This window comes from Diplotaxodon limnothrissa, linkage group LG11 (assembly GCF_057381915.1).
Source record: "Diplotaxodon limnothrissa isolate DT_005_m linkage group LG11, D_limnothrissa_male_GT1.1, whole genome shotgun sequence".
Taxonomy (NCBI): Eukaryota; Metazoa; Chordata; class Actinopteri; order Cichliformes; family Cichlidae; genus Diplotaxodon; species Diplotaxodon limnothrissa.
The window spans coordinates 13,429,388-13,455,652 of record NC_140606.1 but is presented as its reverse complement, the minus strand read 5'-3'; the positions used below and the strand labels follow the sequence as shown (position 1 = coordinate 13,455,652).

Genomic DNA, 26,265 nt, shown 5'->3' with positions numbered 1-26,265 from the left:
GTTTGTTTGCTTCAACTGAAAGATGTAGCGGCACAGTCAGCTGTATAACAGCCAATAATGGTCGCCTAGGCCTCACTTCTTCTAATTTGAGTCATAAAACTGGACCTCCTGCCCATGTTGGAGCCTTTTGGAGGATTATCAGTGGAGCCAACTGACAAATAACATGACGTGCTGTACAGGACAGGCCAACCACAAAGTTCTTCAGTTTGACATTTGAGAGTTCTTCTGTTATTTTGGTATTCTGTTACTTAGCATTGATTAGCAGATATGCACACTGTGGATGCACCTCCACCACGCTAGCTAGTGTTAGCTGACTTAGCACCACCACCCTCTCATCCACATGTGGCCACTTGTCATGCCAAACACTAACATGGCAGTGACTGGAATGATAATATTGATACTTTTAAATGAGCTGGAGTGTGTTTAGCTTAAGAGATAGGAACAAGAATAACCTACATTTTGCTGAACTCTAAAGTATTATGCCAGATATCATCACATAAGCACACACATAAATTAACATATACTGCACCTATATTAACATATGTGTAGTAAATATTTTAGTTATGTTAATGGGCAAGTGCAAAGAAAGTCTTTACTTCCACTTCTACCAGCAAAAGCTCATTCTTTTATCTCTTATTTTCTCTCATTGTTTGTTGCACTCCTTTTAAATATGTGCAGACGTGCGCACAGCCGCCCTCACACACACACACACACACACACACACACACACACACACACACACACACACACACACACACACACACCTACATGCACACTTAGACGGAGGACGGCCACAAGGTTTGTTCTATTTAAACCTGTAAAACACGATGTCATCATTTTTCTGACAGTCCCGCAGACAGAATTTATCTCATCATTAATTAACCATCATATTTCTAACACAGTGCAGCTTAATTAGCACAAGGTCATTGGGGAGGGCTTTTTAAGTGGAACAAATTTGGGCAAGTGTAAGAGAGGAGGCAGAGGATGGAGGACGGAAGAGGGAGAAGGAGTTGAGAGGAGATAGAAAGAGATGGGATGACAAAGAGACAGGCAGAGAGGGAGAGATGGTTTGGGCTGACCTGACAGTGCTGCCTTGGTGATTGATAACTGCACTGGTTTTGAAAGCCTAGACCTGGAGACGAGGACAGTAGCTGAGGGAGAAAGAAAGACAGGGAGAGGTAAAGGATGGGGACTTGTGCACGTGTGTGTGTGTGTGTGTGTGTGTGTGTGTAGGGGTGGGTATCTGAACCAGCAACTGGGGACTAGGGGGGTGGGGGGTGAGAGGCAATGGGGGTTGTTGGGGAGAGCCAATTGCAAACATATGCTGGCTGGCAGGCGGTGGAGAGATGGATTGCAGTGGGACAGTGTCAGAGAGGCAGTTTCATCACCATCTCTACAGCCCTGTTCACCAGGTATTTTTAGAACACTGGGGAGATCTGTTAGTCAAAGGAAGAGAGGAGGAGGAAAAGACCTGAGTAGCCGACGGTTACACCGGGTCCCACTTAGCCAAATCTGTCTGGGATCTCAAACGCCAAGTTGTTTTGCGGGGGTATCTGTGAGGAGGAGTTCTACTGATGTGAATTTTAAGCCTGACATTGCCGACAGTTTTTCGTATCACGCTTCTTGTGAAGTTCAACATCCAATCTGTTTGGCCTCCTTCGGATCAAAGAAATTTGGAAGCTGGCAGTTTCAGTGAAGTGTAGATGGCTTTTCCTGTTTTCTAAATTGTTAATATGAAATTTAAGCTGAACTAAAAGTGTATAATAAGGATCACTACAAATCTTCTTGTCATATGGAGACCACTTTCTTTCCCTGCTTCTGACCCAGGGTTGAAGATGACGGAACAACACAGAAAACCCATACACATGAAAGGAATATGTAGATCTAAATGATTTTTTTCATATGAAGAGTTATAAATAGAAATTATGCCGATACCTCTATGATATTCTCTTTTCCTCTCTCCTCTTTCCTTACCATCACGTCCTACTAATGAATGTGTTGGGCAGCGGTGGGCTAGCAATGGTCAGATCTGACTTAATAATAAACGGCTAATATTAGACGGTTATATTGTTCTAACCCCAGTGGGGAGAAAAAAAATGAGGAAGATGAATTGGAGGGGAGGAAGGGTGTGATGACAGACTCCCAACTATCTGACAGGTTCTGGGCGAGAGAGAAAGAGAGAGCGAGATAGAGCCTGAACTGTTATAAAGTGACACAACTAGGTCTTCGTCTCAGTCACACCACTACTCCTCACTGCAGGCATCGAGCGGAGATGAGGGCTTTTTGTCCTTTTATCTGCTCGTATGTTTGCGCTTTCTCAAAGAAATATGCTTAGGAGGACCACGTGTCCTCCTAGTTTTACAATAATCTGGCTGCACGGTGTCTGACTTAATAGCTCGCAGTCATCTCAAAAGGTTTACATTGTAATATTTTGCATTACAGCTCGGGATGATAATAAGAATTTGTTTCTTTTCTTGCGCCCACTTGTAATATCTCACTGAGTTGAGTTATCCGTGTTCCTCAGCCCATTTTCATCTGAATACATAATCTCCAGGGTCTGAGCAAGCCTAGTGGGAAAAATTATTGCAAAGTGTCTGAAATGTGTAAAAGTATCCCTGCTGGTTTTGATTTTGATTTAGTTTTACACATCAAAAATGCTCACTCACAGGAGAACAATAGAGTTATCCTGATTATGAAAGCAGCTAGAATCTGGAGAGGTTGCAGTCATCGGTTTTGAGTGTTTGGTGTTGACTAGTACAGCAAAGACTAAGGAGGAGAAACATGGAGGGACAATCACATTTGAAGTCAGTAATGAATAATGAGCATCACATCTTTTAAGTAACAACCCTGATACTTTATATATGAACAAGTGACTTCATACTGGAAATGATTTCTGTATATATGTCACGGTCTGGAGGGCAGACCGTGGGGATGTGGGGAAAGGAGGACCCAAAACACAGACTCTGCGATGCAAACAGTGCTCTTTATTTACAGTGGAAAGCTGTAAACACAATAACTCCCCGTTGCTCCCTCGAACCCCATGTGCGTGCTTCCCTCCGACGTCTGTGCTCGTGCTCGTGCTCCCCGCTGTTGTGTTACTGCACACCCTGTGCGTGCTGCCCTTCTGGTCCCTCGTTTCACCTGCAGGACAATACAGAAGCAGCCGTTAAACACTGAACCCGCGCGCACACACACACGATCCGCACTTCCTAATGCTACACACTGACTTGGAGTCTTAGCTTAATGATCCCGCGCCGGTGGGAGCTCCAACTCTCTCCTAAGTAGCTCCCCCGACGAGCCCTGATCACCAACAGGTGTGGCATGAACTTCAGGTGTGGCCAGTCCTTCCGCAGGGCCACACCCCTCAGGCCTGCAGGTGGCTGAGCTCCATCCTCCAGCCACACCCGCAGACATACACACCCATACCCTGCCTATACATATGAGTGGGACACAGACTAACACAGCACAGTGCAGAAAAACACACACATCACCAAATAATAATAACAACAATATCAACGGGAGGTGAGTCAAAACTGCTCATGGACCCCGAGTCCTCCAGAGCTGGGTCCGTGACAGTACCCCCCCTCTAAGGGTCGGCTCCCGACGACCCGAAAACAAAAACACAAACCAAAAACCACAGCACAACCAACCCAGGGCGGGCGGCGGGGGTCCAGAACGGAGGGCCAGAACCAAAAACCACAAAAGAAACAACCCCCCCAAGGTCATAGTTCCAAAGTCCGACCGCACCCCCTGCAACGGAGCAAAAAAAAGAAAAAACACCACAAAACAGTCTCAGGCGGCCCATCATTACAAAAAGAGTTCAGGGGGCCTACCTCGAGTCCAATGGCGGCAACGTTGCAGCTCCGGCGGACGGCCACGGGTCCGGCAGCAGCAGCAAAACTGTTCTGGTGGCCTGCCACTGCTCCAGTGGCGGCGGCACCGCTGTCCCTCCGGTGGCGGGCCCCGGGTCCAGTAGCAGCGGCGCTGTTGTAGCTCCAGCAGACGGCCACGGGTCCGGCAGCAGCAGCAAAACAGTTCTGGGGGCCTGCCACTGCTCCAGTGGCGGCGGCACTGCTGCCCCTCCGGTGGCGAGCCTCGGGCCCAGTAACGGCGGCGCTGCTCCCCAGGCGGCCTGCCCGGGATCCAGTGGCGGTAGCGGCGCTGCTGCTCCTCCGGCGGCCTGCCCCGGGTCCGACGGCGGCGGCGCTGCTCCCCAGGCGGCCTGCCTGGGATCCAGTGGTGGTGGCGGCGCTGCTGCTCCTCCGGCGGCCTGCCCCGGGTCCGACGGCGGCGGCGCTCCTCCCCAGGCGGCCTGCCCGGGTTCCAGTGGCGGCAGCGCAGCTCCGGTGAACAACAGCGAGGTGTGGTACATGGCCGATGACATGCCGGTCGATGACGCGCCGGTCGCTGACGCAGACGCGTTGGGCGTAGCTGGCGTGGAGGGCGCGCTAGACGTGATGGTCCATCTGACTCGCTGACCTCCAGTTCAGGCTGAGCGAGTCTCTCCGGACCTCCGAGCTCCTCCGGTGGCAGCGCGGGCTCCACAGGCTCGCTGAGCTCCTCCCGCTCGCCTATCTCCGGCTCGCTGAGCTGCTCCAGCTCCGGCTCACAGGGCTCCGCAGCTGGCGGTGCGGGCTCCTCCGGCTCGCCTAGCTCCTCCGGCACGCTGAGCTGCTCCTCCTCCGGCTCGCTGGGCTCCACGGCTGGCCGTGCGGGCACCTCCCGCTCTCTGAGCTCCGCCTCGCTGAGCTGCTCCTCCCGCTCTCCGGACTCCTGCTCCGGCTCGCTGGGCTCCACGGCTGGCCGTGCGGGCACCTCCCGCTCTCTGAGCTCCTGCTCCGCCTCGCTGAGCTGCTCCTCCCGCTCTCCGGGCTCCTGCGCCGGCTCGCAGGGCTCCACAGCTGGCCGTGCGGGCATCTCCGGCTGCGCTTCAGCCACAGATGGATGATCCGGAGGCGAAGATGGTGACGCGGTGTCCGCAGGTGGGGAAGGTGAAGGTAGAGCAGGTGATGCGGACAGCAAAGCCGAGAGTACTGTGGTTGCTACAGTCGGACGGAACTCTGGTAAAGAAGTGTCTGCAGAGGGCGGAGGCGACGATGGTGTGGCAGCTACTCCCGGTAGACTGGACAGCGATGCAGGGACAGATGGGTGAAATGATGGCAGAGGTGGTCCAGCCGGCATATCGACCTCCAACTGAGGATGAAGGTGAGAGGCTGACTGGACTGAAGACTGAGCTACCAGCTGGGCAGCAGGCTGAGGTGAGGGTGAGATGGCTATTATGAAGGGTGGAGAGGATGAAAATGTTACAGCTGGCTCAACAAATTCCAGGGGTCCAGAGGCAACTGAGACCTCCAGTTTGGCCTCTGGGGAAGCCCTGGGGAGAACCTCCGTCTCCATACGGTCAGACTGAGCCAAAAAGTCATTTGGGTCTGTATGCTCGGAACTCCGCAGCTCCCAGCTTACAGTCTCAGAGGGAACATTTTCTGAGTCTTTGGAGGTACAGCAAACAGTTTCTATTTTCGTGTTTACAGGAAGGGAATTTATAACACCGGCAGAGTCCATTTTACTCACTGTGGCGTCCAGAGCCGCTGGTCCTGAGTCTTCGACCAGCACAGGAGTGAGTGTGGATGTGGTTGAACGCTGCTTGCGAGGACGCCTTCTCCTCCGTGAAGGCGGGGCCGCGTGCATGGAAATCCGCTGTTCATCTGTGTTTTGATCGTCAATGACAGGGTTTATTATTGAAACAATATAGTCTGGTTTACTCACTGCGGTAATGAGCGCTGTCGGTCCGTTGCCAGCTGACCGGGCTGAAACCGCAGGAGTGGGTTGAGGCGTAATGGAATGGTGGTGGAGAGTGCGGCATGCCTTCTGTAATGGCGGATCAAACGATTGTGCCGCGAGCATCGACGGGAAAGCCCTCCGCCGACGCGTGAAAAACCAAGCGGCTAGAGTCTCTAGGAGAGCAGCCGAACTGTCCGTGCTCGGGCCACCCAAGCCAAATAATTCAAAACTCGAGCTCTCCCTTAAACTAGTGATCAATTGCCTAAGTTTGTTAATGTCCAAAATGTTCATGGTGAGGGTAGTGGATGTGAGGTAATTGTCAAGGAACACTACCTGTAGGTGTCTCTTGTGTGGGTCTACAGCCTGGATTACGCTCCGGCAGTAATCCCATAACTGCGCGAGCAATCTCTCCTCCGTGGCAACTCCTGAGTTTGCTGGGTCCATGGTGGTTGGCGGGATCATTCTGTCACGGTCTGGAGGGCAGACCGTGGGGATGTGGGGAAAGGAGGACCCAAAACGCAGACTCTGCGATGCAAACAGTGCTCTTTATTTACAGTGGAAAGCTGTAAACACAATAACTCCCCGTTGCTCCCTCGAACCCCATGTGCGTGCTTCCCTCCGACGTCTGTGCTCGTGCTCGTGCTCCCCGCTGTTGTGTTACTGCACACCCTGTGCGTGCTGCCCTTCTGGTCCCTCGTTTCACCTGCAGGACAATACAGAAGCAGCCGTTAAACACTGAACCCGCGTGCGCACACACACACACGATCCGCACTTCCTAATGCTACACACTGACTTGGAGTCTTAGCTTAATGATCCCGCGCCGGTGGGAGCTCCAACTCTCTCCTAAGTAGCTCCCCCGACGAGCCCTGATCACCAACAGGTGTGGCATGAACTTCAGGTGTGGCCAGTCCTTCCGCAGGGCCACACCCCTCAGGCCTGCAGGTGGCTGAGCTCCATCCTCCAGCCACACCCGCAGACATACACACCCATACCCTGCCTATACATATGAGTGGGACACAGACTAACACAGCACAGTGCAGAAAAACACACACATCACCAAATAATAATAACAACAATATCAACGGGAGGTGAGTCAAAACTGCTCATGGACCCCGAGTCCTCCAGAGCTGGGTCCGTGACAATATATGTGTGTTTCAAGATTTTTAAGGGAACTTATCTAGGACTGTTTAACACAGTGCGATTTCTTTTCCCTTATTCTTTATTGTTGTTGTATATTACCCTCATAAACTTGGTGAACCTCTCGGTGTGTTCTCTGTTGTTCTGTGGGGTCTGCAAGCACCTTAAATCCACCCTTTAATAACAGGGGAGTGGCTCGAGAGCGTGACAGACAGCATCGACCTTGACTCAACTGCTTGTAATTAGTTCTTTGAAAACAGGGTGCCAAAAGACTACTGACCTGTCTCGCATACCTGTTTTCGTAGGTAATTGTTAAAACGCCTGCCATTTTCACGCTTGTAATAATAAACTCCTTGAACTAATACACTCATCACTCTTGAAACAGCAGTGCTGACAACCCAGAAGAAAGATATATTTGTTTTAAGTAGATGGGGTGGGGTGGTGGGGCTGTAACACATGATACAAGCAGCTGGAGAGAGTGATTTCAGTGTTTTGGGAGATTTCTGATCGCAAGTGCAGTTGCTATTTTTTGTTTCTCCTAGCACTGCTGTATGTCTGTGCCAAATATGCGGGTGGTAAAATCCCTCCGAAGGAAACAGGTGAAAAGGCATGAACAACAATCCAGAAATAGCTAGCATGATGCATGCAGGCCAGGTGTGATGACTAACAAAACGAAGGCAGGGATATTCAGAGCATCCAGCATTACATGACTGCAGCGAGACGTGTGCGGAAAATATGCTATAAATTTATTTGTCCCACTTTTTTTTCTTATTTTTTTGCATTTGTAATCGGTGCATATTCTGATGTGTAGAATAAAATCAGCTGTAAAAATACCACACAGTATCGGAAGTGGACAGCAATTCCATGACGTTATTTTAAGCTTTGAAAATTGACCTGATGTGTCGGTGAACCACTATTCTACTCTAGATAATGCACTGAAAATATTTTTCTATGTTCACGTGACAGAATTGATACATAATTTGCTGTGCCAGGGGCCAAACTTGGCCGAGCAGGCATCTGGCTTCGGGGGTGCTGGGCTCCGGGCTCGCAGCCGCATCCCAGCGTGCCATGCAGTGCGGCCATATTGCCCCTACACAGAGGGCTGAGACGGTCCAGCCTGGAATCGGGGAGCGGGGGCGGAAGAGCCCTGCCTAGAGCCAGCATGGTGGCAATATGGACCGCACGGAGCATGCAGGGGTCAAGTCACACAAAAGCCACGAACCAGTGTGTGTATGTGTGTGCAAGGGCATGTGCGTATTTGTGAGAGGGGGAGGAAAAGGAGAGAGTTAGTGGTGTGATGGGGAGATAAAGAGTAGATAAAGACAACCCCTAATTCATTAGAATAAATCCTTTCCCTTAATTATTGATAATGAATCTGCTCTTTAATCTTTCTCTTTCTTCCTCCCCTTATCTGCCTGTGTCAGCACTTTGCCTCTCTGGTTTGGTGTTGGGTGGTAAGGCCTAGTTTTCAGCCACCCAAGGGCAGCAGTCAATAACATCCTGTGCTGCTAGTTGTGTAAGCAGGAATGTAAAAACAGCATGAAGAAGCATGGAAGAAAAAAACAGCAGCAAGGTCTTAACTTAAAAATAGTCAAGGATTTTGAAATATTCTTAAGCATCCCCCGGAAAAAAAAAAAACCAAGTCTGCTTTTTCTTCTTCTTTAATAATATGAAAATGGCATAAAAGAATCACAATAGACCAAAATTCAATGCAATGTACTTCTCAGTCCAATTTCAGTGAACTGAAAAAGAAAAGGCTCAATTTTCCCAGAGGTCTGTGCAGTCCACATTTTCCTGGCGAGGTACTGGCAAGGCCTCACCGACCCCCAGATCACCTTTGTGTTTGCTGGCTGCTTGTTTGAACAGCAGCCAGCGGACAGCTCCTCCCTGTTTACCCTACTCAATATTTCATGGAGAATGAACACTCGCAGAATGAGGGATCGCGTTAATATTGCTGTTAAAATTAAGCGATAATTAAAATTTGTTAGTTTAAAAGCCATCGCAGTCTATAAAAGTTTGATTACTGGAAAATTAGGTGCATTAAGTTTTTATGGGTTGGCCTGTGCTATCGCTTGGGAACGATTTTTATGCACTTGTCATGGGCATATGGTGCAGAATTGTGTGTGTACGTGTGTGTGTGTTTGTAGGGGTGTGAGAGAGGCATGTTGCTTCTCTGAAAAGCTGACACAGTTTAATGCTAAAATCTCTACCCCTTGTGGTCTTACTCAACATTAGTTAAAGCCCAGTAATGCCAATGCTTGAGAGGCACTGCCGTGACAAAATGCCAATTATAAATTTAAGCTGGTGTCTTCAAGCAGAGCGGTCAGAGGTCGTGCACGCTGTAGCCACTTTATGGGTATCAGTGCTGTTACATCAGCGCTTCTATAGAGGCTGTGTGTTGTTGTTGGTCACTCTAACATCCAGCTCCTTGTCGCAGGGTGCAGCGGGGTCCTATCGACTCCTATTACTAATAATAATTATAGTTAGGAGTCGACAGCTCGTCCAAGAGTTGGAAGCCACTCGTCATGTCAGAGCGGCGTGACCTTGACTTGCAGAATTAATCTGCAGCAGTATTTCATCTTCTCATAACAACACCTACCTCATCTGGGTAGTGCAGCGCCGAGAGTCCCTCCAACTTTTTAAGTTTTCCTTTCCCTAAGAATGATGTCACCCACTGCTGAAGCCCAAGTGACATTACTCAACCAGACAAGAACAGAGAATGTGCACAGTTCACCTTCGTATTCATTTCACATCCTGTGGCAGAAAACCAGGCAGTTATTCAGTGACACAATTGTGCGGCTAACTGTTGACAGCGGTGGACATTATGCACAGTGGGACAGTGGAAAAACTGGGCTGTTGCCAGCCTGTTTTTCTTCTCTATTGAAACATCAGACTGTCATAGGAGAAACGGATGTTGCCAGGCATCACTAATGAACCAATTAATCAATGAATTAGCTGAGCAGCGATTAAATTAATGTAAGCTGGACGGGCAAGCGGCAGTCGTGGATATATCCTGGGGAAGGTGATTAACACACACACACACACACACACACAGAACAGGCAGCGATCAACAAGGCCACTATTAAGTTGGACAACTTCCTGAACTTTTCTCTTTTCAGCTAAATATGGAACTGCTTAATTCATTTTATTTTTTATGCGGACTCGAGAATTATTATATTTCCCCTTGTGACTGCACGCTGATGCTATTATGCTGTGAAACATTTTTCAGCAGACATTGCCATTTGTGCTTCAATGTATCATTTGTGTGTAGCTTTTTATCTCTTTTTCTGCCTCCCTATAACATGTTCTAAAGGCTAAGCAACACTTGCCAGTACGTCACAGTTAAGCTTAATAATACGTGAATCTCTAAAATCTTAGATTGTCAGATAGATCAGACTTTTACTTAGTGTAAGTAAAATGATAAAATGATACTCAGGTCCTTACTGTAATTCATCAGACTTTTTTTGCTAATCTAAATGCTTAAAGAATTGCTCATGTTTGCATTTTACTACAGATACTCGTGTACCCTGAAAAAATACCTGTTCCACACTCACTGATATAAGGCCTTAATGTACAATAGACTTGATGCAGTTTTGCAGTTTTCCTGTGTGAGCTGTATTTAGATGTTGGGCATCTTATAGGGCATAGTCTGTACCTGTTTATAAAAGATAGGCAAATTCTGAGTCTTAAGAGTAGTGAACACTAGGCAAAGTGTCTGAATCCTGAAATCTTTTTTGGAATGGCGAAGTGACCCTTCATTTGTTTACATTTCGTTTCCAAGGAGCCAGACTTTCTTGTAATTATTTTAAAATGATCTTGAGCTACAGTTTTCCAGGTTTTCTGATGGTCTTTCAAAGTTTGGACATTGGCTGCTTTTTCACTCATTTCAGCCCTGTCCTTATACATCACAACTTTAAGGATAATGGCATCACGGGGGTTAGCATTATTGCCACACAGCAAGAAGGTCCTGAGTTCAATTCCACCATCAGGCTGGGGTCTTTCTGTGTGGTGTTTGCATGTTCTCCTCGTGTTTGCGCGGGTTCTCCCTGGGTACTCCAGCTTCCTCCCACAGTCCAAAAACATGCAGTAGTGGGGATAGGTTAATTGGTCAATCTAAATTGCCCATAGGTGTGAATCTCTGAGTGAATGTGAGTGCAAATGGTTGTCTGTGTCTCTGTGTTAGCCCTGCGACAGACTGGCGACCTGTCCTGGGCGTACCCCGCCTCTCGCTTTATGACAGCTGGGATAGGTTCCAGCATCTCCCCTGGAAAGGATAAGCGGAAGCGAATGGATGGATGGACATTTTTTTATTAAGTCATTTAACACTAACATATGAATAAAAACAACAAAACAAAATACCTTATGCAAGAGATGATCCAGTGTCGTATCCACACACAACAGACAACTTAGCAAAGAAAGTGAAAGAAATTAAGTTGTATCATTAGGCGCTTTGTTCGTAGCAGACTGTCGCAAAAATACATGATTTGTTCCAATTTCTTTAGCTGAATCTATGAAAAATGCCAACGCTAACGAAGTCTGACGAAATAGTATTTTTGGACCAACAAGGTGATTCCCAAACAACTATTACCCGGCAACTTGGCATATATCAACATAGTGTGCAGTGTGTCCTTAAAATAACTTGAGGAAACAGTCTCAATGGAAGGGTGGCTGTCAAGATGCTATTATTAAGGAAGGAAATGGGCAAAAAGCTGATGTGTGCCTAATTACACAAGAGCTGGACTGAAATCAGTGGAAACTGGTCTTAAGGAGTGATGAAACACTCCTCGTCCTCTTGGTTCAAATTGTCATAAGTTTGAACCAAAAGGATAAGTACAGAGGAGATCAGGGAGGGTACAACAGTGAGTGTCTACAGCCATTTGTAAAACACGGTGGAGGCTCTGTCGTGGTTGATTTTAAAAAAAAGAAAAAAGAAAAAGCTTTCAAACTTTGATGCACCATGCAGTACCATCTGGAAAGCATCTGATTGGCAGCGGCTCCATTCTTCTGCATATTAATGATCCCAAACACACCGCTAACGCAGTAAAAGCATACATGGAAAGAAAAACACACAATCGAACACTGTCAGTCATGGACTGGCCCCCCCGGAACCTGGACCTCAACATTATTGCAGCAGTGTGTGATCATCTTGATATCAAACAGAACAAAAGTCAGCCAGCATCCAAAGAAGAACTTTGAATCTCCTTCAAGAAAGCTTTCCTAAAAGAGTTGAGGTGTTTTGAAGAATAAAGGTGGTCATACCAAGTATTGACTTTAAAGCATATTAGAACTCTACAAACTGTTCTTCGCTTATATGCTATATGTCAATGAATTGCTGTATCTAGTTCCAAATTTTTCTGGGAAAATATAAAAAGATTAAGACGGTTATAGAATACTGTTTTGTTTTGTTTTTGTTGTGTGTTTTTTTTTTTTTTTTTTAAGAATGTTTTTTTGCCATAAAAATTAGCATCCCAGTTACTAATAGATGCATCTGGGTAACCAAGCTTTACTTCATTGTCCTACTATTGTCTTGTTTAAAAGACCAGGGTGGGGAAGGCCAAATTCCCAAACTTGCTTCAAGGCAGTAATCCACATAACAGCAGTCAATGTTATTGCGACAATGGCCATCTTTTATTTACAGTCTCTATAAAACTCTATATACTTGGTTTTGTGTCGGCTGTTGTCCAGCACTGTACAGCATCATCTCCCAGTGTTCAAAGTCTCAACCTTCAAACCCCCCCCCCCCCCCCCCCCCCCACCCCCCCCACCCACCCACACACACACATTTTAGCTGAGCTCAGAATGGGGGGAGATCAGTGTTTGGGGAGGGGGAGAATCTCCCTTGATTATGTGACATCCTCCGGAAGACCGCTGAAGTTGTTTCCTCCATTACTTAGAGAGGGGGAAAAAAGAGGCCTTTTCACTATTGAGACTGTCACTCTCAATTTAGGCTAACGGTAAGCATGCACAAGGCCTCCTGGATACCCCCCACCTCACCTGCTCTCACACACACCTCCAACTGCCCCCAAACACACACACCCACGGACACACACCAAACACCACCCCATCCTCCCCTCCCCCTGCAGCAGGTCGCTGTGGTGACAGTTTGATTAGATCATCAATCGTGGCCGTTAACAACGGTTTTCCTGAGCACCTGGACCGGCAGGTCACAGCTGGCTCTGAGCTACCGCTGTCCCCCTGACCCAGCACTCTGCATGTGTGTGTGTTTGTAAGTTGGCTTGCAGATACAAAATTGCACATTCACTTTGTGTCTGTGCTGTACGTCCCTGAATGTGAGCCCATTTGCAGGGTAAACGTGGTCATTTTTGTGCACGTGTTCCCGTTTCAATGTTCAGTTCAGACAATGCAAAAACACAAAAATGCAGTCTAACAAAAAACAACAGCAAGAGTTTTATTCTTGGCTGTGAGATGCCATGTAAAACAAGTTTACAAAAAACAAAATAAATGTTTCTACATGCAGAGAGACTGCTGTAAGAATAAAAATTAGACTGTAGTAATATAGCACACAGTAAAGACCAAAACAAAAAAACAGTACACATCTGTATCTGTGAGTTCTTTACTAGATGCTTCCTAGAGTGCATTGTTCTCTGTGTTTGCAGATACACAGATACCAAGATGTAGCAGTTATGGCTATTCATCTGTAACACCACACACACTCTTTACCATAGCTGCGACGCAGTGTACTTACAAGCACACACAGACATAAATTCACCTGCTTCCCTGCGTTGTCTTCAGCGGCTCTATCGGGTTCCTCATCGTTCTGGTAAAGCAGTTAAATTTATGGGCTAACAATAATGGGACAAAGTGTGTGTCTCATTGCGATTCCTCAGGTATTCCATGATTAGATAAACGTCCCTGGTCTTTTCATAAAGCTTGTTTATGGCAGCGTGGCACCATATGCTACTGCTTCTACCCACCCACCCACCCACCCAACCATCTCTCTCTCTCTGTTTAATTCTCTCCCTTTTTCTTTGTCCCTCTCTCTGTTTCTCTCTATGCTTCAAATACTGCCCCACACTGCCTCTACCAGATGCACGCTAGTCATTATTCTGTGCCAGAGTCCTGGTGGAGAAGCTAAAGTTGCGAATTAACATGTAGGAGTCATTACAAAATGATGATATCCATCTGCACTGTTCATAGGTGCTACTTAGTAAATTGTCTAGGCTGTAGTGGCACAATGTTAACGATATTGTCTGTTTGCGTCTTTTTTGTTAGGAAGTTGCTCAGATTTAACTTGTTCTAATATTTTGGTCTGTGTGGTTGTGCTCATACGACATGCCAGAGTCACTGAAGTATGTTTTAATTGTGTTCTAATATTCAAATGATTTCCAAATGCTTTGACTATGCAAACGCAGGCAAAGCAGCAGAAGTTTGGCCTCGTAATTAATTCTCAAAAGCAGCATACCACCCTGTGTGTGTGTTTTTGTGTGTGTTTTAAGGGACAGAAAAAATATTCTGCAAAGAAGAGTCAGAGAAACAATTAACTTCTCCAGCCAGGACATGGCAGTAAACACGCGATTGTTCACTTATTGTCTTGTTTGGTTCAGTTGTGTAAGAAGACACAGAGACGCTGGGTTTGTATGCCGTAGACTTTTGTTGTAGTTATTAATGGTCATTTCACATTAACCTCACTCTGCTAATATACTCGACAATGGCCCAAATCACCTGAGCAGCGAGGACGATCGAGGCGGCCCTGTCCCCCTTGTCCAGCCAATGCTATTGCAGCTACACTGCTATCCCCCCTACCCAATGACCAAGATTAATGAAACCTCCGCCGTTTTTAATTAGCATGGCCGCAGTCATCAATTACGTCTGCCCCACCCCAAATACAAATATTGTTATATTTGGGGGGGAAATTCTTGATTTATTTCATTGTGGTGGCCGAAGGAGTGAGATGAATGGCCTCCCATCATGGTCATTTGCAGAGATGAGGAGGAGGAGAAAAGGAGGGGGGTTGTAATGTTGCACATACAGTATGGTAGAGGACGTGGACACGACGGGGCCAGGGTAAAGCCAAGTCTGTAGGGAGAGTGCAGTCCGGGTCTCAGTCCCTGTAAAGCGACCTCAACTGTTTACAACCTTAATTAGACTTTCCGTGAACCCAAAGTGGTGTGATGTCAGTTATTCTGGAGCCAAAACAAGTAACAGGTAGTTTTACGCCGTGTTGTTCGAGCACCAATCATAGGACTACTTAACATTTGCAACAGAGTCACAAAAAATTGTGTACATCATTTTCCTTAAATAAAAAATTGTTGCAGGATCAAAGTTAATTGTGGTCTACTAAAAATATTTTTTTTCTTTTTTAACAAATAATAAAAATACTGCAGTACAGTTGAACAGATAAGTTAATTCAAAAAAGAGCACCAGTGTATTATTCTAGTAATTGAGACTAAGCTGTGTAGTGTTAATCTGGACTAACGAGTCTGCTGTCATACATGGAAATGACTCAGGATGTTCATTTAAACCGTATACGTGAGCTGTTACAGTTCCAACATGTCCCCCAAACATTTGGCACTCACATATGCCAGACTCTGACTTTCATCATTGTTATTTTTTGATGATTTTTTTATTCAGTGTTTCATCTACTACAATACTAACTACTGAGTATTAATCTCAAAGGCCGGTCTCATGTAATACTTTAACACAAAGGACACAGTTTGTAAGAACACATTTAAGGGGGCGACATTTTTGTGCAGTCGGTTTTGATTTGTTTTTTCTAGCTGCACTGGCAAACAGGTTAGGCCTCAGTCTTTGTCTTTGCACAGCGTTCCTCCCAACAACTAAGTCCTATTTACTTAGAAGTCCAAATAGATAGCGTTAGTAAAATACTGTGCTGTAGCTCTGAACGTGCTCCATCCAGAGCAGTCATAGTGTTAGTGAGTGTAAATCGCATTCGTGTAATTAAACCCTGCACTGTCCAGTCCAGCTTGTTCTGCTTGTTCTGATATGATGCAGAAATGAAAGGAGGAAATAGTGCAGACGCCATATTTGGCTGTTTATTTTTTTATTTTTTTATTTTTTTAGGGGTTTCATGTCTTTGTTGGCTCTCTCTCAAGCTAGTCTAGTTTAAATCAAGTCTAGACTTGTTTTTCTTATATTAGCGTCCTTGTATAAATTGAGTTAGGAAGAATAATAAACTCCCCCGAAATCACTTATTCTGGAAAAAAGGGGAAAAATAAAAGAGTGGTTCATGAACGATTAGCCTGGCGCAGCTCCTTTCTGCAGTTTCTCACATTTGCTAAAATCCGACTTCAGTGTGTAGTAATAATAGTGGGAGTATGCTGCTTTATGACTTGAAGATGTACTCGGCTCCTTTCTGTGGTTTGGGAGTTTGGGTGTTTGCGCTGCGGTGAGCCACCAGCCATTTCACTTCTGCTGGCCACACACGCACACACACACACATACACACAGATTTTATACCCTTACTGTCGTGGCCATCGCCTGCCCACTGACTCAAGAGAGAACGGTGGGAAACATCTTGAATATTTTATGAAGCTCGGGAACCCCACCTCTGTCTTCCCCACCCAGCAAGCCACGGCTGCTGTGTCCAGCAGCGCGCGCACACACCAGCAGAAAACAGAAATAATGTTTTAAATGCAATCATTGTCAGGCCCAAACAATGTCATTTATCAAGGGAGCATTTGGGACTGTATAATAAGTTTCACATTATTAATACAATTTTTCATCCTCTGTCAAGCCTATCTGATTTATGGCACGCATGTGATCTAAGGTGATCATTGAATTACAATTCCAGTAATAAGAGGGAGAATGGACCTGGTCTTTTACTTCTGCCCACTGGAGCACAACCCCCACCCCTCTACCCCCGTTACACACACACACACACACACACACACACACACACACACACACACACACACACACAATCCTAGATAAACACCCTCCAGTTGCAACATACTGCAATTATGCACAACATGCAACGCGGTCACATCAGTCGTATTTGTGTGTAACTTTCACGTTTCGTGGCACGGGGCAAATTTGCTAAATATTTGAGAGTTAAGCAAATATCCCTGCTTCCTAATTTCAGTAAGGAATAGGTGGGAAGACGGGGAAGAGAAAACCAAAAAATGAATGAACCTATGCCTGTTAATTAGATAAGGGACAAAGCTCGTTATTCTAAAATTATATTGGGGCTGGAGAGTAAATATGAGCGGCACGTTAAGGGCTCAGTAATGGGACGGGGATGCGAGTCGTTACAAGGCGGAATGATTTACAGCTAGATGCTCTTTGATGTATAGACTGTACCTTTTATTAAGTGGCTGTCGTTACGGTCACTGGCTCAGTCATTTCCCTTTGTGTCTAATCAAAATCCATATCCAGACACTCCGCCATCCTGGCCGCTCCAGATGGGAAAGAAAAAAGTAGTACGGAATATCAGCGTTCCTTCCCCACAGCCAACTCCTCTCCTGCTTCCTCCGCCTGAGCTTTTGCATTCAGCAAATTTGAGCCGAGATTCTTATGATCTGGATAATGCAATCGAACAAGCAACAACAGCAAATAAACAAATGGAAATGTGAAATTCTTTTGAGGTAATTAAATAATAAAGACAGACTCCTATCATAACGTTTTGGATCCAGTTTGAACAAGTATTTGCGCTATTAGCAGTCTTGCTCGGGCTTTATCAGATTAGCTGGTTGTCGAGGGCCCGCTGATCGGCGTCATACATCATCCTGTTTGATTTCTGTTTAGAGCAAATTTGGGGAAGCTGCTAATTGGATTGTGGGAGTCTAGCCCCGGTTAAAGATGGTAAACAGTGGAGCAGGCTTGTCCCCCCAACTCTCAGCCCCACAGGCTTCCAAAACGCCAGCCCTCCTCAGGATCGCCACAATTTATGACACATTTTCCCCGTATTCTTAAAAGATAATTAGGTTTATCACCCATTTCTTTCCCCTCGCAGCCCCTCCCTCTGCTTCCCTTTTGTGTACCTGAGAGAACACAATCGCAGCATAAAAACATAAATATTTCTGCAGCACAGCAGCGCTGGCAGGTGAGCCTAATGAAATTCTAGGAGTGTAATTTGATTTACGAGGTGCTAATGCGGCCTGATATTAGAGAGAAAAAGCTCTGATATGGCTGCCTTGTGCTGTATTTAAGGCCTATCAGAAGCCTGATAAAGAGTATCCTGTCCTCAGCACAGCGGCTGAGTTATTGTCGCAGATATTCATATTGATAGTAATTCTTCCCGACGCAATTTAGTGCCGGCAATATATAAATATGGAGATAATAGTTAATTTTGGTGGCTGCTCAGATTGCAACGCTTTAAATTCAGGACTCGCCAAAAAAAAAGAAAAAACAACTTTGAGCTGCGAAGCATCTGGACGCTTTTTAAAGTGCCGTTTAAAGGATGGGTGGCGGTGCTGGGAAGGGGCCTTTGACCGAACCGCGTCACACAAATCAAACTTTCAGTACTTTTCAGCGGCTGCTAATTTCAGCAGGAAGCTTTTCGGAGCGCTTGATTTGCAGTTCTTTTGCTTGAAACATTGTGATTAATAGTCTGGAAAAAAAAAACCCTATTAAGCTTTTAAGTTAACTGCATCTGGAAGCAAGATGTCAGGCCAGTGTGTGCGTACACATGCGGGTGGGGGGGCATTTTTGTTCATTTTATTAAGCTTTGTGTTGTTGCATTCTTTTACCCAAAAACAAAATAAATTGTAATTTAAGTTTGTGCGCATGCTCGCGTTTACCCTTTGTGCGTTTTAAAAGTGTGTTTGTGGCTACTGAGCTATGGCTCATAATAAAAATAGGCAACAACACGGCCACCACAGAGGGACCTGGCCTTTGCGCCTCCGCTTGCTTCCCTCTCCCCTCCATGCCACCTCGTTGTAGTCATGGCCTCTCCCCATCCCCTAAGTTATGGTCTGAATAACATCGCAACAATATTAAGATAACATTTCCTGATTGTTTGTCAGGCAGCAGGCTCCTTCACCCCGCTTTCATCACGTCCACCGTGTTCATTAAATTGACAATTTGTATTTGCCCTACAGCGGGATAAACAGGAGCTTATCTGATGGGCCTGGTCTTTTATTATTTATTTCATTATCTTTTTTTTTTTCGTCTTTGCCTTCTCCTCCTCCTCTTTCTCTCGGGATTGAAGGTAAACATAAATCAGCAGCTGCATCTCTGTTGTGTGCCGTTGTTTATATTGCAGTCATATGCAGCGGCACTCCTCTCCGAGGAGATTCATCTACAATGCTCTGCAGACACATGTGGCCTCTTCATGGAGGTTTTAGCTGTTGTTTTGTGTGACATGCTGGCTTTACACTCCTGCTGGTCTCAGTGTGATATAACTCAGTAGCTGTTTCACTTTAAAATGCCCTTCTGCGCAGACCTACTCCTAAGAGAGTCTCCTCTTCTTCTTTTTCTTTATTTCTTTCTTCTTCTTTTTTTTCTCACTGCAGTGTTTGTCCTTTTTGTTTCATGCAGCAGGCCAGGGATGGATGCCTTTGTTCATTTGTAGGTTAAACTAGCACCATCTAGGAAGCTGATTTGAGTACCCACAGACCACATTGACTACAGCGCATTCTCTGAAGCGTTTCTCCTAAGCGCTGTGAGCGATGATGTTGCCCCGCTCAATATCTTAGCCCGGGAACAAGCCTGTCGTCAGTCAACATAGTGCGCGCAAACGAAAAATAACGAAGCCGGCGCCCTTACTTAGGAAACAGTTGTCCCAGGAATTTAATCTTTTAGCCATTTTTTACCCAACACCCCTCTCTAATCAGGTTTCAATTGACTGCCATTGAAGGAATAGCTTCTCCTCAGACACATATATAGGTCCGAACCCAGTCAGACACCATTTAAGGCTTACTCAGTCTTCCTCCCAATATCTTGGAGAGCTCAAGGCCAAATGATTTAATCTTCATTCAGCTAATTTAGTCTGGATTTAAGCTGCCGGGTTGTCGAAGTGCAGAGTGATGGAGTCTGAAAACAGGATGAGAGAGAAAAGGGATGGGGGGAAGAGGAAAAAACGGAAGGATGGAGGGAGGGAAAAGAGCAAGCGAGATAAAGTTAGAGCGATGGAGGGAGAAAGAGAGAGGCAATGGAGGAGGAGGAGGAGGAGGTGGGGGCTGAAGATGATGATCCATCCTGACCCTAGTGAATGCTGTCATGTTCCTCCCTCCAGGTAATCTCTCTCACTCACTCGCTATTTTGCATGTGAAAATGCTCTCCTGACAGTTGCATATCAGATAAATTTTCTCTCTTTTTTTCCCTCCCCCCCTCTTTCCCTTCGCCAAATAAACAACAGTCTTCACTTTGAAGTTGTCTGTTTGTGTCAGTTTGGCTTGAGGCGAGAGTCGGCCTCTCTCCCTCTTTCTGTCTTTGTGTTACAGTGTGAGAGCATCGACAGATTATTTCCTCTTACAGCGACCGGCCAACACAGCACGGAAACCAGGCAGAGAAATTTTAGCCATCCAAAAAAACAAAAAACAGCCAACATAATTAGTACAGTTGATTTAAAAAATAAATAGATAAGTTTGATGGGCACTTGTAGTCAGGAGGAGCAGAGGTGACACTGCCACTCTTACCTCTGACATCAGAGAATGTCTGTTTCTTGGTTAGAGAATTATTTTTTGCATCTTTTAGTCTTAATCATACTAAAATCGTGCTCTTTTTTAACACTCTGTCATTCAGTGTACATCAACAGCACATGATTACTGTTTATACTAACACATCCTCTGTGAGGACCCCTAAACATGGCACCACCTCACCACTAGGGGGTGATAGTGAGTATATGGTAATGAGTCAGGTCCTCCTTTCTGGGCCTGTTAAGAGGTATAGAGGCTCCTCCTGAGGGATTTCTGTCTCAATTAAGGCCAGTGTGGCCTGTGATGTTCTGACAGTAGCTCTATATGGCTGAACTGACAGCAGGATCACATTACAGTATAGATATGGTAATCAGTGACAGTATAGACACAGTAGCATGCAGTTTGCTGAATGAGGAGGGAGGAGAGTCACCTGCATCTCTGAATAAATCCACACATGGTGTCAATCATGTCGTGTTGGTTTGTGATCAGAAGGGAAAAAGGAAGAGAGCAGGAAAAACATGAGGAGGAGATGGAGACACGCAAGAGGCTGAAAGGCAGTGATATAACGAGTAGAAGTAGAAGTTGCTTCAGATTACAGATGGGATTTTTGCCTTCTGTGGCCTTAGCTAATCAGTGCTTGACAGTAATATGAAAATAAAACATGCAAAACAAGAAGGGAAAAAATTAACTAATGGGTTTCTCTGTCTCTGTCTCTTTTTATATTTGAATGTATTTTCACAGTTAAAACAGTCATCTGTTGGCTTTATCCTTTTCTGTATGTGGTCATTTAAAACCAAGAAGACCAAACATATAGAGTGCCAAATTGTTTTTCAGATTCAAGAATACTTGTTATCTACTAACAAACCTTTTTTTTTAAATGCTGGAAATTGTAATGCAGTTTTTAGACATGATTTTGGCTTCCCATAATTGAGTGCAATTGAAAGATATTGAGAATGCATGCTCAGCCAACAGAAAGCAAAGCAAAAAGAAAATCCAAATCAAACACCCCCTAAATCAGCTCCCGATCCCGTGCCTGCATGTGCCAATCACAGCTGCTCCCTCCACGTTTCCTAGATGTAGTCTGGATGAGTAACGCCACGCTAAACGACAGATATACAACAAATAACATACCAGAACAGAAAGAAGAGATTGTACCAAGAAGTGGATCAGCATCTTTTTTTATTTTTCGGGGGGAAATACTTGAGATCTGTGAAGCGGTGCTAAGAACAAAGCATAAGCCAATAAATCCAAGTCATTTAACCTCTCGAAAACACACCTCGTTGTGAACGTCATATGTAAAAATGAAAGCTGTACCCTATTCATCTATGTAGATATAGATATAGATATTTAATTCTCTTCCAAGTGATTAAGTGAATAATCATTAATTTAGTGTAAGTGAATAAAGAGGACCAAGCCTATTTTGATCCAAAGATGACTTTAATACATATTTGCCACTAAGATTAGAACTGAACAAATATAATCTATACATTAATATACCTGATGAGTAGTTAACATAGATTGGAAACACAAGTGGCACAATCACAAACAAACCTTTACATGAGCTCAGATAGATGGATGGATTATATGGTAAATGGCCTGTATTTATATAGCGCTTTACTAGTCCCTAAGGACCCCAAAGCGCTTTACATATCCAGTCATCCACCCATTCACACACTGGTGATGGCAAGCTACATTGTAGCCACAGCCACCCTGGGGCGCACTGACAGAGGCGAGGCTGCCGGACACTGGCGCCACCGGGCCCTCTGACCACCACCAGTAGGCAACGGGTGAAGTGTCTTGCCCAAGGACACAACGACCGAGACTGTCCAAGCCGAGGCTCGAACCGGCAACCTTCCGATTACAAGGCGAACTCCCAACTCTTGAGCCACGATTGCCCTACTTGTGCACATACGCTGACAAAAATGATAATTCCTTCTGGCCTCGGAGTTGCGTGTTGTGCTTCTATGTGTTTTTGTTTACATAAGAATGTCAGCTGAATTCTTGACAAAATAAATGGTAAAATTATGAGCCTGAGCTAAGAGGAAAACAAATATGCTGCGACATGTTTTTGTCATTTCTCGTCAGGCTGGTTTTGTCCACTTGTTTGCTTTGTATTGAGATTTTTTTGCATGTGCTCCTCTGCACACAAGGACACACTAGTGAACTAGTGAACCAGCTAAGTACTGGAAGATTCCAGTCCAAATGGATTTTTGGAGTTCACAGCTTGAGTGTGGGACAGTTTTGGATTTTAGTTGAAGTAGCGCGAAAAGACCATGAAGGTGAACTTTATTTGAAAGTGTTAGCAGTTCCAGTGCAACTACTTTTGTCTGCTCCTTTGTCATGAGGGGTCGTAACAGCAGGTAGCTCAGTGTATTTGATTTTATGTCAAATACAAGGAGGATCTATGTGTAAAACTCTGTCTAACCCCGATTTTTGGTAGCAGAAGCAGAATCTAATTAATTTAATTTTTATTTTTATTTTACTTTATTGTAATTATTTGTGAGACAGTATTCTGCAAAAAATGTCATCACTGTGCCCGTCCTACATTTAGGTTATTTTCTTTCATTTCTGACTTATACGATATTACATTGTTAGAGTGGTCAGTGTATATGTGCGTTATCCTCATGAGTCAAGGGCACTGAGAGCGCATATCCTTAATGCAGTCGCTTTAGGTGTACAGTTCTGGCTGTCATCAGAGAAGCTCCACCCACCTGTTCAAACCTTCCATTTGCAAAAGGTAGCCAATCAGAAGAAAGTAGCCTTAAAGCAAGAGCAGCAAAAATAATTTATGTTGCGTAGTTGATGAACTGAGGTCTGGTATGAGAGAAAAAAGGATTATTTTGAACCATTAATCACATAAAGCTGCTCTTTCAAAGTACAAGAATAAAAAAAAATGGAGTAGGAAGTGAGCATGAAGGGTCCCCGTTAAGGAGTGATAAACGTGGAGGTTTGAAAGCAAAACAGGTCATTTCCTGAAGCCACACAATCCCTGCCCAATAAGTCCTTCTTAAAATAGTTTGAGAACTCTGTTGGGTTTTGTTGACACTGAATTGGCACATATTTGTTTAGTTTCTTTCCTCTCCTATAAAAAGTTTCCAAATATTTTTCATTTCCAAACCTCCATCTTTGCCTTTCTTCTTTCTCCCCATATTCGCCTTCCCTGCTCTTTCGCACGCATGCATACACAAACCCATTCACCAAACCGCTTCTCTGTCTCTCTCTCTCTTCCCTTCACCGTGGTTCTTTTGCATGGTGCCTAGCTGTTTAGAGGCAGTATGCATATGTATGGGCGAGACGGTGGATCGTGACGGGATCTGACATGCGGGGACAAGATCAAAGCGCTCCATCTGATCCCATAAAAACAGACGCAAACCCTCCTCTCATCCTTACAAACCCCCCACTGATAGTCAACTCTGCCAGCACTGACTCCTCCATCTTCTCTCCTCTCCTCTTCCTTTTCTCTCTTTTTACCTCCATCCCAGCATGCCTCGTTCCCACGTAAAGGCCTGCCTGCCTGCCTGACTTTGCGATTACGCCCTGTGATAAACAATGGCCCGTTTAGCTCATAAAGCAGGAGTGTTGTGCATAATGCTTACAATAAAAGATAGCATCTCTTCACTCATCTTATTTACCTCTCCCGTGGTGGCACAGGCGACGAGCTGTTCTATAAATACCGCAGAGAGGAAGGAAAGGGAAGGAAATGCAGATGCAGACATCCATCTGTTGATCAAATAAAATGCCTGCCAAGTCCGTTGATGAGAACAAGAGGAAAATGGAACTATTTATAAATGCACTTGCACTTACAGCCAGGTGATGAAGGTGCCATTTTAAATCTCCTCCATCCTGTCTGGTAACGTGAGGTTAGTCTGAACCGGTGCAGGTTGACACCCATATCACATTTTGACTCATCTTTATGGAACATATAGATTGATGCGGAAGCCAGGACCCCCCCCCAACACCATTCCCTTCTCTCCTCTCCTCCACCACCCCAGCTTTAATTCCCTCCTTTCTCCTTTTTCCCTGCCTCCTTTTCTTTCTCCTTTGCCCCCCACCACCACCACCAACAACCCCCTTTCCAGTAAGGAAGATGTATGAGTTTGAATTATTGATTCAGACACATGCTACATGCTGCTCGGAGTCATTATTTGTTCAGGTGAGTGTCATGCTGCTCGCTATGAAACAGATACCACGGGGATTAAGCGACACAATCAGGACTTAAAGACAGCCGCCCTCCCTAAAATAACATGGCCCTCGCTGCAAGACGAATGCTCCCCAAAACCCGACTTCATTTGTTTATGACTCGCACATTAGTCATTCTGCAGCTAAATTATAGCGCGGGGGTAAAGATTAATTCAAGCGCGCGCTTTTTCTATTGTTTTTTTTCCCCCTTAGTTCTTTGTGTTTTATTCGTGAAGCTTAATAACACAGCAGATGACTATAGGTGCAAACATCCTACACACTGAATTAAAAAAAATAAATATATATTTTTAAAAAGACAGAGAGCGAACATGCAGCTTTTGTCGGTCGTAGGCGTGGGTGCGAAAATAGACAGATGTCCAGAGCGAAGACAGAATGACATGCATATTCACAGTTTTGCCCTGATTCGCATAACGGGGGCTTTTATAACAAAATACCTCAACAAACGCTACATCGTGCTTTACATTCATTGGATTGATACTGATAATCTAAAGCTAGGTGAGAGCGCTGATGTTGATGATGTGAGCGGTTAGTTAAAAACAAAGCAAAACAAAAAAAGACGATTAGTTTGGGTGGAGGGAAGCTCTAATACAAGGGCCTCGAGAGAATGAAGCGGGAGGTAAAATGTTGCTAACTGTTCATTTAGCCCTGGCTAAGTGGTCACGGACACTGGACAGGTGAACTCTATTCTCCCCACTGGCCCTGCAGGGTGTGTGTGTGTGTGTGTGTATGTGTGTGTGGACTGTAACAGAATTTCTCTAGTCCTTTGGGCCCTGGTGCAAAGCAGAGAATAAATGGTGGAGGTGGCAGGCCAGGACAGAAAAATCAATGCCTGCTTATACAGACATGACACACCAGCAGCCAGCTGCATTCTGTGTGCGTTGAGTGTGTGTGTGTGCACGAGTGTGGGCGTAGATGTACAGCGTACAATCATATGGCCCTCTGGTCCGTGGTTGTGAGTGCAACTACCCAGCAACCTCCATTTCCTCTCTCACAGGGTGGATTTTTCTAGCGTTTTGCGTCAGCTTCGGGATCAGTAAATAACCCTTTGTTTCTCCCCCTCACCCCCTCCTTCTCCTCCTCTTCGTTCCTACCTGCTCCATCTTATTCTCTTGCAGGAAGTTTGAATGTGAGTTGTGCGAGCGCTCCTTCAGCGAAAAATGGGCCCTCAACAACCACATGAAACTGCACAGTGGAGAGAAACCATATAAGTGTGCCTGGCCATCCTGCCACTACGCCTTCCTCAACCTGTCAGCCATGAAGGACCACTACAGGACGCACACGGGTGAGACAGAGTTAGCAACCTCCACTGTGAACCATTACTGCTGCTGCTCCTCCATAAACACACTGACTGACACACTCTGAAGTGCAAAATTCATGGGATTAGCTTTTTTTTTTATATGTATATACAGGCAATCAGTGCTTTTATGAGTCTGGGACAAAGGGTTATTTATCAAGAAAGGCTATGGTTGGATCAGACAAAATGTACTTTTTCATTCCTCTATAGCTGCTATCTGCTATTCAACAAAATGAAGTTTATGTGAACTGTGAAATTCTCACATTAATTATGAATCTTCACAGCTTTGTTTGG

At 45.3% G+C, this 26,265-nt stretch overlaps 2 protein-coding genes across 2 annotated transcripts in view; one reads left to right on the top strand and one right to left on the bottom strand.

Moving 5' to 3' along the window:
- znf407 (zinc finger protein 407) overlaps positions 1-26,265 on the top strand; it is a 169,656-nt gene that overhangs the window by 84,767 nt on the left and 58,624 nt on the right. Inside the window, exon 6 of the mRNA XM_085365138.1 lies at positions 25,793-25,959. Coding sequence (XP_085221264.1) covers positions 25,793-25,959 — 167 coding nt within the window. The remainder of the gene's footprint in view (positions 1-25,792; positions 25,960-26,265) is intronic.
- Positions 3,808-6,243, bottom strand: LOC146622440 (uncharacterized). Its single transcript, XM_085366773.1, has 4 exons — positions 4,633-6,243; positions 4,317-4,557; positions 4,088-4,226; positions 3,808-4,000 (listed from the first exon to the last, which is right to left on the bottom strand). The coding sequence occupies exons 1-4, from the start codon at positions 6,241-6,243 to the stop codon at positions 3,808-3,810; spliced, it is 2,184 nt and encodes a 727-aa protein (XP_085222899.1).